Source organism: Oryzias latipes, chromosome 21 (assembly GCF_053564925.1).
Source record: "Oryzias latipes strain Hd-rR chromosome 21, Olatipes_Hd-rR_3.1".
NCBI classification, from domain to species: domain Eukaryota; kingdom Metazoa; phylum Chordata; class Actinopteri; order Beloniformes; family Adrianichthyidae; genus Oryzias; species Oryzias latipes.
In genome coordinates this window covers 1,622,680-1,636,307 of record NC_136257.1, presented here as the reverse complement: position 1 = coordinate 1,636,307, position 13,628 = coordinate 1,622,680, and the positions used below count along the sequence as shown (strand labels likewise).

The 13,628-nt window shown below is 41.3% G+C and overlaps 1 protein-coding gene across 1 annotated transcript in view; it reads left to right on the top strand.

Annotated features, from left to right (window-relative positions):
• The first annotated feature begins 1,565 nt into the window (after nucleotides 1-1,565).
• LOC144988578 (kinesin heavy chain-like) overlaps nucleotides 1,566-13,628 on the top strand; it is a 28,602-nt gene continuing 16,539 nt past the window's right edge. The window contains exons 1-11 of the mRNA XM_078939049.1: nucleotides 1,566-1,813; nucleotides 2,925-3,012; nucleotides 3,141-3,214; nucleotides 3,675-3,779; nucleotides 3,898-3,946; nucleotides 4,025-4,080; nucleotides 7,581-7,668; nucleotides 9,248-9,372; nucleotides 9,472-9,576; nucleotides 12,670-12,818; nucleotides 13,132-13,280. Coding sequence (XP_078795175.1) covers nucleotides 1,691-1,813; nucleotides 2,925-3,012; nucleotides 3,141-3,214; nucleotides 3,675-3,779; nucleotides 3,898-3,946; nucleotides 4,025-4,080; nucleotides 7,581-7,668; nucleotides 9,248-9,372; nucleotides 9,472-9,576; nucleotides 12,670-12,818; nucleotides 13,132-13,280 — 1,111 coding nt within the window. The 5' untranslated portion in view covers nucleotides 1,566-1,690. The remainder of the gene's footprint in view (nucleotides 1,814-2,924; nucleotides 3,013-3,140; nucleotides 3,215-3,674; nucleotides 3,780-3,897; nucleotides 3,947-4,024; nucleotides 4,081-7,580; nucleotides 7,669-9,247; nucleotides 9,373-9,471; nucleotides 9,577-12,669; nucleotides 12,819-13,131; nucleotides 13,281-13,628) is intronic.

Sequence of the window (13,628 nt, the reverse complement as noted above, 5' to 3'; positions counted from 1 at the left end):
GGTATGGTCATCTCATTGGCACTTGGGTGTTTATTGCACCTGTCTGGGGCTCTGTCAGCTGACTCACATCCCCCCCGAGCCGCCGTGATTTTAGCCGCCAACTGTACCTTCCAGAGCTTTGGTCTGTAGCAGTCACTGACTGCAAGGACCATTTTGTGTCTGCGCAGTTGGAAAATGTTTTGCGTGTTTGAGAGAAAATTGCACGAAAAGTCACCAAAATTTGCACACACCTAGGACCCGGCAAAAAGGAATTTTTGGCTATGTAAACTACACCCCCCCCCAGACAATGATATCACAGCGAGTGATACCGTAAAAAAAATGAATGGGTGAGGTCATCTCACAATGGAGAGGTAGATGTGTACAGGTAAGACAGAGAAGCAGCAGGTTAGGATGAGGAAGGACATAGATGTGTTGATTGGCTCTTTAAGGGAGGAGTATAAACAGACTTTGGGAGATCAGGAGGTTCTTCCAGACGACTGGACAGAAACAGCTGAAGTGATGATGGAGACTGAGAGGAGACTCAGTGTTTCATCTGGAATGAAGAAGTTCAGGAGTTTGTTCAGAGGAAAAGGTTATGTAAGAAAAGTAGAACTCTGAGAGGACAGAAGACATGAGAACAGAGAGATGCAGCACCTGGTGGAGGTGAAGCAGGTAAAGGTCAAAGGGCGGATGAGAGTATGACAGTTTGGACACAGAGGAGGGAGACACGGATCTGTGCAGATGAGCAGCAGCTTAGGACGATGAAGGACAGATGGATGGAAATGTGTTGACAGGTTCTAAAAGTGTGACGGGAAGATGGAAGGAGAACCTTGAAGGTCTGATGAATGAGGAGCATGTTAGAGAACACAGAGAAGAGGAGGCTGCTGTGGAGCAGAAAACAGCAAAGATCAGTAAAGATGAAGTGAGGAAGACGCTGACGAGGAGGAAGAGTGGAAAGATGGTTGGTCCTGCAACCATACCTACAGAACGTTGGAGATGTTAGACATGGATGAAAGCTGGAAGGCAGTGGGGAGATGTTCTGGAGGAGAAGCAGAGGAGGTGGAGGTGGGCCGTACGGATGGACAGCTCTGATATTGTCTGCATTTTTGTTGCATCCATATGTTAGCTTGGGGTTGTGAGTGACTGTAAGCTAGCGGGAAAGACTCAGACGGATGTCGGGAAGCAGGGCAGGTCTCACTACATGTAAATCAGTCCCACGACTCAGAGGTGAATTTCTAATGAACGCCTGCCGCTCTGCAGAAACTATGTCCTAGAAAAAGAAAAACAGCATCATCATCATCTTCATTAAAAGACCACTGGGAACGATTTGACAACAGACTAAACAAATGATGATCAGCGTGGGACTTTAATAACATTGGTGAACAGTTCTAAAACCACACAGCTAGAATGAACATAGAAAATTAATTTCTGCTTTGCTTTTTTCTAAACTGTAACAAAACTAAATAAAAAATAAACTCAAGTTGGGAGATCAGGTTGGTCTCCTGCCACTAAGGCGCTTTCCAGCACGCCTGAGGTCTACGTTGGACTTCATCTCCCATAAGTCCGCGCGGCTTGGCGTCTCCTTGTACACCTGTGACATCGGAGCTGGCACGCGCATCATCACAACGGACAAAGCGGCGCGGCGCGAGGCGGACTGGGCGGGGCGCTGCCGCCGCTGCTTCCTGTCGTCTGGGTGTAACGGTCCGTGAGGATGGACGCGGCAGAGTGCGGGGTCCGGGTGATGTGCCGCTTCCGGCCGCTCAACGACACGGAGCGAAGCCGCGGGGACAAATTCATCCCCAAGTTCAGCGGGGAGGACACGGTGGTTCTGGCGGTGAGTGCGGGGCGGCACGCGGCGCGGAAAAAAAAACACTACACAGCCGGGGGCGGGGGGCACACCCCACGGGTGGGGGCGGGGTGAGTCTGTGTCTGACGGTGGGTGTGGGGGGTTTAAAGACGAAAAGCAGCAGCAGCAGGTATTTGACAGGGGGGGGGGGGCATCATCCGATGATGGAGGCAGAAGAAACGGATCTGCAGAAACAGACGGGGGGGGTTCTGGAAAAACCATCCATGCTCCTGTTCTGTCTGACTGAAGCTCCAGGATAAGAAAGGAAAAACGGGAAAACAGGAACTTCAAGGCTTTGGGCAGAAATCCGAACAGGAAATTCCCACTTTTCTGTGGAACATGTTGGTGGTAACTGGAAGGAAGAAGCTGCAGGATTGATGCTGTATTGCTGAGTGAAAATGAAACGTAAAGGGGAATAACTGGCCTAAAAAAGGTAAAATAAAGGATCAAATTTGACCATAAATAAAGTGAAAACAGCCCAATAACAAAAAAAAACATGTTTTTGTGAAAAAACCCAGAGTCGGGTATCGAACCAGCAAAGCTATACACTATAACTCACATTACTCCAACAACCAGGTACAGTGAATGGGACATATAATCCATATAATCCTGGAATATCTGGAAAAGTTCAAGGATCTGAAGGACCAAAAGTCACAGCTGGAAAAAGCTGAAAGAGCTGAACATTTGAAGAGTTGAAATAGATCAACAATTGTTGGGGTTAAGCAGCAAAAATGCAAGAAGATACTAAAATAAAGAAAAAGAAACAGGAAGACAATGGATTCAACCAATAATACAAAAATAATTCAGGCTGGTTGCAAATTGTGGGCATGAAAAAGTTTTCAATCACCCTGAGAAGGAGACACTTCAAGTGTCTGCAGTTTTAAGTAGAAACATCCCAAAATAAAGGACACCTGCAGCTCTTCTTAGCCTCCACTGGTTCCTTTTCAGTCATGGGAAAAAAGGAGGAAAGATAGAATTTCACTGTTTTTCCCACATCAGTTATTTTCTTTCTTCATCAACTAGAACAGATCCAGACTGGAGGCAGTAGTGAAAATGATGATGAGGCTTTTATTTTGACAGGATGTTTCCTGTGTTTCAGGGAAAACCTTATATGTTCGACAAAGTCCTTCCTCCAAACACGGAGCAGGTTCAGGTGTATGACTCCTGTGCAAAGCAGATCGTCAGAGGTGAATGTCTCTTTGTTTTCTACTGTTATGTTGCTTATCTTTTCTATGTGTGTGTTGCTCTTGTGTTTCATGTTTGTTGTGTTGCTTCTGTTTGTATTGATTGCTGTGTGTCTCGCTCTGCATTTCAGATGTATTGGGGGGATACAACGGTACCATCTTTGCCTATGGACAGACATCATCAGGAAAGACTCACACAATGGAGGTCAGTGTGTGTGTGTGTGTGTGTGTGTGTGTGTGTGTGTGTGGGTCGGTGTGTGTGTGTGTGTGTGTGGGTGTGTGTGTGTGTGTGTGTGTGTGTGTGTGTGTGTGTGTGTGTGTGTGTGGGTGTGTGTGTGGGTGTGTGTGTGGGTGTGTGTGTGTGGGTGTGTGTGTGTGTGTGTGTGTGTGTGTGTGTGTGTGGGTGTGTGTGTGTGTGTGTGTGTGGGTGTGTGTGTGTGTGTGTGGGTGTGTGTGTGTGTGTGTGTGTGTGTGGGTGTGTGTGTGTGTGTGTGGGTGTGTGTGTGTGTGTGTGTGTGTGTGTGTGGGTGTGTGTGTGTGTGTGTGTGTGGGTGTGTGTGTGTGGGTGTGTGTGTGTGTGTGGGTGGGTGTGTGTGTGTGTGTGTGCATACAGGACTGAACATGTCTGGGATTTCTACCTGTTTTCATGTCGTATCTGTGTTCAGGGAAACCTTCACAATTCCCGCCTGATGGGGATCATCCCTCGCATAGCCAGAGACATCTTTGATCACATCTATGCTATGGATGATAATCTGGAATTCCACATCAAGGTGATGTTGGTGACGTCCACCTTACATTGCAATCTATGCTTTTTAAGGATGAACGTCTTCAGATGTTTAACATCTTCCTAACTTTACTTGATGTCTATGAACTTCTCTTAATCTGCAGGTTTCCTACTTTGAAATCTATTTGGACAAAATCAGAGACCTATTGGACGGTAAGACGTGTTGCGCAGTCAGACGTATTTCATGTTTTTTGCAAACGGGACTTTTTTAAACGTAACATTTTGTTTCAGTATCAAAGACCAACTTGGCTGTTCATGAGGACAAAAACAGGGTTCCTTTTGTCAAGGTACAAGGTTACATTCCTGCATTTGCATGCAAGTTTCAAACCAACCCATAAGATGTTTTGTTTCGCTAGTAGGACTGTAACGTGTTTGAAACTATATATTTATTTGTGATATACATGTAGTATTAAGGGTACATGATGCACTCTAGTCTTTTGGCTTTTGCGTCTCACAATAGTGATCTAACCCTGCAGACTGAGGTCAGCCAGTCATAGATAAAGCTAGAAGACATTACAATGAGTCAAGACAATTCCTTTAATTGGACTCTGTGGCCCATGATAAATTCATGAAATCTCTACTTATTGAGCTGCTTAAATACAAACACGTACCGAGTATACAGTTCAGTAATGTGCATCTTTTTGGTAATGACATGACCCAGTTACTGCTCTCAAAGCTTCCCTGTGTAGTTCCTTCTATGTGCACACAGCATTTATAAAAACACATGCATGAAATACCCTCACAAACAAGTTCTTGTGGCTACGGCTTGGTTGGACAGGAATAAATGTTAAGTTGTATCCATCTCTGTGATTGCCCAGACAAGGGTACGTGTCTCATCCCACAATACATTTCCCCCGGCGTATGCAGATGAACCTGAAGAGAGGTTTAATGTTGGGATTTTATCAGCACAGTGTTACTTGTCTGACATATTTGTCTGTCCTGCTCTGAGCCCTCCATGCACTCATGCTGACAGACATGTCTTGATGCAGAAGGTCTATAAGCTCTCCAAGGAACATTATAAAATGTCTTCTGTCACGCAGGTTGGTTGTTTGAGTGACCTTTAGAAGTAGTAGAAAATGAGCGAGTACCAAAACTCATTTATCTTTTAAGCAACAAGTGTAGAAGTCTTCTGGCACATGACTTTGGTTTCAGCTTTGAGTCTGAATGTGGCGGAGGACACGGATGGATGGCCTCTGCTGACATCCCATTTTGGCTTTTCAACCACAAACGTGTCAATCAGTCCTATGTCAACTTTGACACGGGAACATTTTGCTTGGACTGGTCATGAAGTGGTTGAGTTGGACCGCCAGCGAAGGAACATGGTCCAGGGGAGGAGTTTAGCTTTATGAGCTGTACGTTCAATACTGGCATGATTCGTAGTTGATGCTTCAACATTGTTTAAACTGCCTTTCAGTGGAAAAGAATGTGCCATAGCTGGGTGATACTTTTGTCAAATACATTTAATATTTGTGTATTATGACATTGGCTTCACTGGGGGATAATAATCTCTCACCTCACAGTGAGAAGGTTCTGGTTCAAATCCCAGCTGGGTCCTTTCTGTGTGGCTTTGCATGTTTTCCCCATTAGTTTACTCCGGTCCAAAAACATACTTCATAGGTTGATTGGTGACTCCTCCTCCTCTTTCGTCTTTGTCTTCTTCTTCTTCAACTTGAGCCTTGCTAACGTTCCACCTGCTCTCCTGGACACACAGCATGTCTACCTTCCTCCTCTGCATCATGTCCACCAACTCTTCACCTTTTCCTGTCATAGTTCCAACATTCAGAGTCCCTACTGTCAGTCCAACACTCATGACTTTCCTCTTCTCTCTCTTCCTACCAATGCGCCTTAGATCAACAGTTGTCCGATTTCCACTCTGACGGGGAACAGCACCGATAGCGGTTGCTGTTAACCCGGGCCTCGACTGATCCAGTGTGAATATAATAAAGAAATGCTTGTTGCCAGCGATGCTAACCACTACAGGCCATCACTCCTGACTGAGTGTAGGTAGACAGAAAGACCGGCACTGGACGAAGCTCATGGCGCCCCCTTGGAAACAAACCCTGGTTTGCCAATCCTACACGCTGAGCCTTTCAGCCGCTTACCTGGCGCCCGCGTCACGACAAAAAATGTGCATGAAGACTTTCACTCAACAGGCTCACATAGCGATCTATGATCTTAAAATGTCCTGCAGGCCTCCTGCGTGACTCTTACAGTTTTGCTCATTTTCCACCTGCAGACAGGGCAGTTAGTGGTACCTGAGGTTTAGTGAATTCGTCTGTTTTCAGCCAGCTGTTTAGCAGCAGTTTTAGACTCTGTAGAGGCTTGGGGTGAATCTGAATTCCTCCCCTACGCCGCTGGCTTCTCCCTATCCCTCCAATTGTTGGGCGTTTGGAGGGATAGGGGTGTCTGAAATGGAGACCCTCGTGATGGAGGCCTCTGAATCCCTGCGATTCTTCTCCGCTACACAGCGAGACGCGTTTTTTCCCGTGGGTGTGTGGTCTTTAGTGTGCTCTGAAGCACAGAAGTTTACATGTAAATGTAAGTAAACCTTTTTGTTTTAGCATTTTAAAGTTAGAGAACTGATGTTGTCATGCTCTTCTGGAGCGCTGGCAACGTGCCAGCCAACGTGGAACTGGCGACTATTGATGATGTCATCGAGTGGTAGTGACGTCCACAGCAGAAGACCTTATTTTTCTGTTACTCTAAATTAGGAGGGCTAAATGTTGGAGTAGGGAGAAGCTGTAGGGGAAGAATTCAATGTGGGTCCTTTTTATCAATGGAATGACCTTTGACCCTGAGACTTTTTTCCTCATGTGAGTGAGCTTTTCTTTGGCTGTAATGCTTGATTGACACTATGTGACAGTTTGCTGTGTTGTGCCGTGTAAAAAAATGTTACTTCATAACACAATTCAATTCATTGCATGGGCAATACATTTATCTTGGCATATGCTGCTGAGTCACATGACCGGCCCATATGCCGCACTCTTCCATCAAGCTGGTTTTGACCTGTGGCCACGCTTTCTGCAGGGCGCTTCAGTGTTTCCTGTTCTCCAACACGGATGAACGGAGTTCTCTGTCCACAAAGTGACACGTAACAGCAAGCAGAAAAGAACAGACACACATTTCAGACCAGACAAGCAAAGATCCAACAGACACAGCAGCAGCAAACCGTTTCCTCTCCATCAAATCCACAGCAACACCTCAATATGGTTGGTGTCCTTTGAAACACGTCCCATCGACACACTTCCTGTATAGGTCACGTGATGTCTTAAAGCGGTACACGCACTAGTACCGCTAGTGTACTAGTACCCGCTTGTGGGTACACTCACTCTTGTGGGCTGAGCTCAGTGCGTATTTATCCGGATTGTTCATTCCAGCACTACCAGTAGTACTTTTAGTTGTGCTGCCTTGATTCTGTGTTTTCAAGCCAAAAATGTATTTTTAGCTTGTCAAAGCAAACATTGCTTTTCTAAAATTAAGAGAAGTAACAAAAATGAGATGGCAGCTGTAAACTATAAACAATGAATGTAATAGTTTCAGTAAAATGCTTTGCAAAATAAAAGGTTTTCAGTTTTTGGTTATAATAATAATAATAATAATAATAATAATGGACGCTCACAGTTCTTCCAATGTGTCCATCATTCATTCATTCTGCTGATGTAGCCTCTACATCAGCAGTTACCCCCACCTGGGGCAGACGGACAGAGGCGTGGCAGGCCGGTTGGCGCCATCACCGGGACGTTCAGACACATTCACACAGCGTAAAGTGGTTCTCTTCTCCCGTTAGGGCTGTACAGAGCGTTTTGTGTCCAGTCCTGACGAAGTGATGGACATCATTGATGAGGGAAAAGCAAACAGGCATGTTGCCGTCACAAGTAAGTCTTATGACAGCGTCACGTCTTCAGCTGCCTGATTTCTGAAGGAGCTGCATTGGAGATTTACAGTCATCCTTAGAAACCAGTTCATAGAAGTCTGCTGTTAGATACGAACATTTACAGATGGTTTATTTGATCTCATTTGTGTATTCGTGTTGTAAATAAGTGGCTTAACTGTCTCCTGGGGGAGTTTTTTCACCTATAATTCAAACTTGAAATCCTAATTGACAATTTAATCTAGCAATTTGAAAATAAATGTAGCAGTAGAGAATTCAATATGAAAACAATCCAATAGTAAAAGTTTTAAACAACATCAATTACATTTTTAATTGCCATTCATTCTTCCATACAATATTAAATTCACCCAAGCAGTTGCAATAATAAAAAAATAAAACAATCATGCCGTGTGATTTCCATATTTCTTCAGATGATGTCTCTGAGAGGAAATGCAGCGACGAAAATGTCAGAACTTGTAAAATCACAGCGGTTCACATACTTCTGTGCCTCACTGGTCACCAGGTGACAAAAGATTCAGGATAACATTGGATGGGAAAAGCGCCACACAGTAGAAAATGTCATCCAAGTTAGATGCAAAAGACACTGGAGAAATAAGGATTGTGCAGATTCAAATTCAACATTTCTCTATTAAATATTTTCTATCTTTTTTAAAACATACAACAGAAATAATTACTGTTATTTGCAGCATATTCTTCTCTGTTGTTCCTCTCTTCTTTGTCCAGTTTATAGAGATGAGGCAGAATCAACGTTGAAGGTTTATTATGATATCTGTAACTGCAGTTGAAATGCACACACTGCCAAGTGGAAGAAAGAGTCCAGCTTACTTTGAGCTGTTTGCTAAACTATTGTGAGGAAAACCAGGATGGTAGTTGGGGGGTAAAAACTCTAAAATTACCCCCAAAAATGTAACCATATTCTGTCCTCATCCAGGACTGAAACCACCAATAGAATGACATTTACATGCAGAGATATACTGTTGGATTTTTACTCCAGTGCGGTCAAGTTTATATTCAATAATAATAAAAAAAAGAGAAATAAAAAAGGTGCATCAAAGTCACAATGATAGAAAATGTCAAGTTTGATTTTTTTGCATTTTTAATTCAGCAAATATTCTGCAGCAGGAGGATCTCATTTAACAGAGGGGGGGGGGGGGTGCTGCTGATAAAAAGAAATTAAATTAAAATGGTTAATATTGAATAATAAAACAATGTTTTCATTCTATTATTGTAAATTTTGAAAGCTATATTTTATGAATGAAAGCCTTAAAGGCCACAAAAACATAATGTATTTTTCTAAAAAGTGACGTGGAACAAAAAACACACAAAAAGTATTAAAAACAAGAAAATATTTTAACAAAAAACACCAAAAATGAGAATGTGCAAACACTGCAAAACACTTCCACAGTAATAATTCATAAAAAAGACATTGAAAAAATGAATTATGAACTTTTCTCATTAGTTGTGGGTTGACTGGTTTCTGAATTTGCAGCTTTTCTAACTTCTGCCTGACTGATTTGTTGATATTGTGAGTCGTGACACGACCGTCTCCATTCTTCCTGCAGACATGAATGAGCACAGCTCCCGCAGTCACAGTATTTTCCTGATCAACATCAAGCAGGAGAACGTGGAGACAGAAACCAAACTGTCTGGGAAACTCTACCTGGTGGACCTGGCTGGCAGTGAAAAGGTGTGGCTGGGCTGGTTGTGGCTCCAGTTTCTTTAGCCTGTCCTCGTGGAGATCGTCTCTGAGCTCTTCTCATGCCGCCGCTGTTGTTTCTCTGTTCAGGTGAGTAAAACCGGTGCAGAGGGAGCCATATTGGATGAAGCAAAGAACATCAACAAGTCTCTGTCTGCCCTTGGAAACGTCATTGCTGCTCTGAGTGAAGGAACGGTGAGTCTGTTACAGCCAGTGTGACACAAACATGTTTGATTGATGCTTTCGCTTTTGCCAGGAGGGCCAGATTTCCAGTGGGGGCTGTCAAACTACTAAGTAGTACTACCAAAACTAATATTATTAAATGCAGAGTTATAGTTTAACAACATAAATTTGGTTGTTATTTCATTTGTTGCATATGTTTTGTTGTGCAGTTGTGCAAGTTCTCCCACACAAAAACATGAGAGAGGCATGAAATTTACATCATAGGTAAACCTCAACTATGAGAGAAAAATGAGAAAAAAATCCAGAAATCAAATTATCTGATTTTTAAAGAATTTATCTGTAAATTATGGTGAAAAATAAGTATTTGTTCATCTACAAATGAGCAGGATTTCTGTCTCTCACAGACCTGTAACTTCTTCTGTAGAGGATCCTCTGTCCTCCACTGGTTACCTGTATTAAAGACTCCTGTTTGAACTGGTTATCTATAGAAAGACTCCTGTCCACAACCTTTATGGACTCTAAAATGTTTATTCTAGAAACATGGTTGAAATTCGCCCCTCATTGGCTCTTCCTGGCATGCCAAATATGGTAAAAATGTTTTTTAGGTTTTGTACCTGGAACCTGGAACTTGAATTGTTAGTGTGTGCAAGTAACAAAACCAAAGTTACAAGTACAAAACCAAAGTTACAAGTAATAAAACCAAAGTTACAAGTAACAAAACCAAAGTTACAAGTACAAAACCAAAGTTACAAGTAACAAAACCCAAGTTACAAGTACAAAACCAAAGTTACAAGTACAAAACCAAAGTTACAAGTAACAAAACCCAAGTTACAAGTACAAAACCAAAGTTACAAGTACAAAACCAAAGTTACAAGTAACAAAACCAAAGTTACAAGTACAAAACCAAAGTTACAAGTACAAAACCAAAGTTACAAGTAACAAAACCAAAGTTACAAGTACAAAACCAAAGTTACAAGTAACAAAACCAAAGTTACAAGTACAAAACCAAAGTTACAAGTAACAAAACCCAAGTTACAAGTACAAAACCAAAGTTACAAGGGACAAAACCAAAGTTACAAGTACAAAACCAAAGTTACAAGTACAAAACCAAAGTTACAAGTAACAAAACCAAAGTTACAAGTAACAAAACCAAAGTTGCAAGTAACAAAACCAAAGTTACAAGTAACAAAACCAAAGTTACAAGTAATAAAACCAAAGTTACAAGTAACAAAACCAAAGTTACAAGTACAAAACCAAAGTTACAAGTAACAAAACCCAAGTTACAAGTACAAAACCAAAGTTACAAGTACAAAACCAAAGTTACAAGTAACAAAACCCAAGTTACAAGTACAAAACCAAAGTTACAAGTACAAAACCAAAGTTACAAGTAACAAAACCAAAGTTACAAGTACAAAACCAAAGTTACAAGTACAAAACCAAAGTTACAAGTAACAAAACCAAAGTTACAAGTACAAAACCAAAGTTACAAGTAACAAAACCAAAGTTACAAGTACAAAACCAAAGTTACAAGTAACAAAACCAAAGTTACAAGTACAAAACCAAAGTTACAAGTAACAAAACCCAAGTTACAAGTACAAAACCAAAGTTACAAGGGACAAAACCAAAGTTACAAGTACAAAACCAAAGTTACAAGTACAAAACCAAAGTTACAAGTAACAAAACCAAAGTTACAAGTAACAAAACCAAAGTTGCAAGTAACAAAACCAAAGTTACAAGTAACAAAACCAAAGTTACAAGTAATAAAACCAAAGTTACAAGTAACAAAACCAAAGTTACAAGTACAAAACCAAAGTTACAAGTAACAAAACCCAAGTTACAAGTACAAAACCAAAGTTACAAGTACAAAACCAAAGTTACAAGTAACAAAACCCAAGTTACAAGTACAAAACCAAAGTTACAAGTACAAAACCAAAGTTACAAGTAACAAAACCAAAGTTACAAGTACAAAACCAAAGTTACAAGTACAAAACCAAAGTTACAAGTAACAAAACCAAAGTTACAAGTACAAAACCAAAGTTACAAGTAACAAAACCAAAGTTACAAGTACAAAACCAAAGTTACAAGTAACAAAACCCAAGTTACAAGTACAAAACCAAAGTTACAAGGAACAAAACCAAAGTTACAAGTACAAAACCAAAGTTACAAGTACAAAACCAAAGTTACAAGTAACAAAACCAAAGTTACAAGTACAAAACCAAAGTTACAAGTACAAAACCAAAGTTACAAGTAACAAAACCAAAGTTACAAGTACAAAACCAAAGTTACAAGTAACAAAACCAAAGTTACAAGTACAAAACCAAAGTTACAAGTAACAAAACCCAAGTTACAAGTACAAAACCAAAGTTACAAGGAACAAAACCAAAGTTACAAGTACAAAACCAAAGTTACAAGTACAAAACCAAAGTTACAAGTAACAAAACCAAAGTTACAAGTAACAAAACCAAAGTTACAAGTAACAAAACCAAAGTTACAAGTACAAATTGAAAGTCTCAATTCTAGCTCCATAGGATTCCACCAGCAGGTGACGTTAGTAGATCACACCTGCATAGGTGAGTGTGGGAATTCCCCAAGCTGGTGGCGAGCTGTGCTTCTCCAAAGCCGGCCATGCGGCAGAAGCCTCCTGGATCTCTGAGATGAAGGGAAGGAAAAGAACAGCATGTAGGAAAACTCAGAGAGAAACAGCAGGGACAGAAACGGGCCGAACACACGAAACACTAAAAGACGAAACCATAAGCAGCAGGAACGGGAATTGAACCTCAACAAACATACATATGTATATATTTTGGCTGCATTTTTGTCCTGCCAGCAGTGCTGGAGGCCATATTTCATCCACTTTTCTAACAGGACCGTGAGCTTCAGGCTGCATTTGACCTGCAGACCGATCTTTGGACTTGCCTGTTTCAGAAACAGTGTTACATGAATTCATCGGAAGTGAACAAACTGATGACGCATATGTATGGTGTTTATGGCCATTTAAAACCGTTTTTTCTAGAGATTCTTGGACACCTGGAGGTAAAATCCTTAAAGTGGAAACATCTTGAGGGATTTGTCCTCATGGACATTCTGTCTGCTGCTCTCTTGCAGAAAGGACATGTCCCATACCGAGACAGTAAGATGACTCGAATCCTGCAGGATTCATTGGGAGGAAACTGTCGAACCACCATCATCATATGTTGCTCGCCATCCGTTTATAATGAAGCTGAAACCAAGTCCACCCTCATGTTCGGACAGAGGTAGTAGATCATCCTTCATCAACCTCTGATTCAGTCCAGAATGTGTAGAAATCCTCTGCTGAGTTTGAAGATGACAAAGACGGTGTGTCTGCCTTGTTTTCATGTGAAAATGTAAATAACAAAATACTCACCCACCTTTTTTTTACAGGAGAGCTTCTATTATTTTCTGTTTCCCAGAAAATCCAGTTGATATTTATCCAGATCTTCATCTGTAGCTGGAGCTTCCTTCCAGGACAAACTTACCTGTTTCCATTTGCATCCCTCCTGGTTTCTTTAGTGATGTGACCATAAAGCTTTTGATTCTGCATTTAAGGGCCAAAACCATAAAGAACACGGTGTCTGTAAATCTGGAGCTGACTGCTGAGGAATGGAAGAAGAAATACGAAAAAGAAAAAGAGAAGAACAAGAGTCTGAGCATCGTGATCCAGAAACTGGAGAGTGAGCTAAAAAGGTGGCGAAAAGGTCAGAAACAGAGATTTATTAGTCATATTTCATCATTTATTAGGTGTTTTTTTTAGAATGAGTTCTGAATTTAAAGCAAAACACCAAACACATATGATAAGAAAATAAAATAATTTAAATAGAAATACATTTGAAATTCAAAACATCTTCCTCAAAAGAGTCTTTCTTAGTGCTGGGACAAAAAAAAAAAACTATTGAAATCAGTCTTCTGTTCTTTTTGGGCTAATAATTAGTTTCCCCCACTGGTGTCAATATAGAGGGGGGCAAAAAGGTATTTAGTCAGCCACTGATTGTCTAAGTTCTCCCACTTAAAAAGATGAGACAGGCCTGTAATTTACATCATCTGTA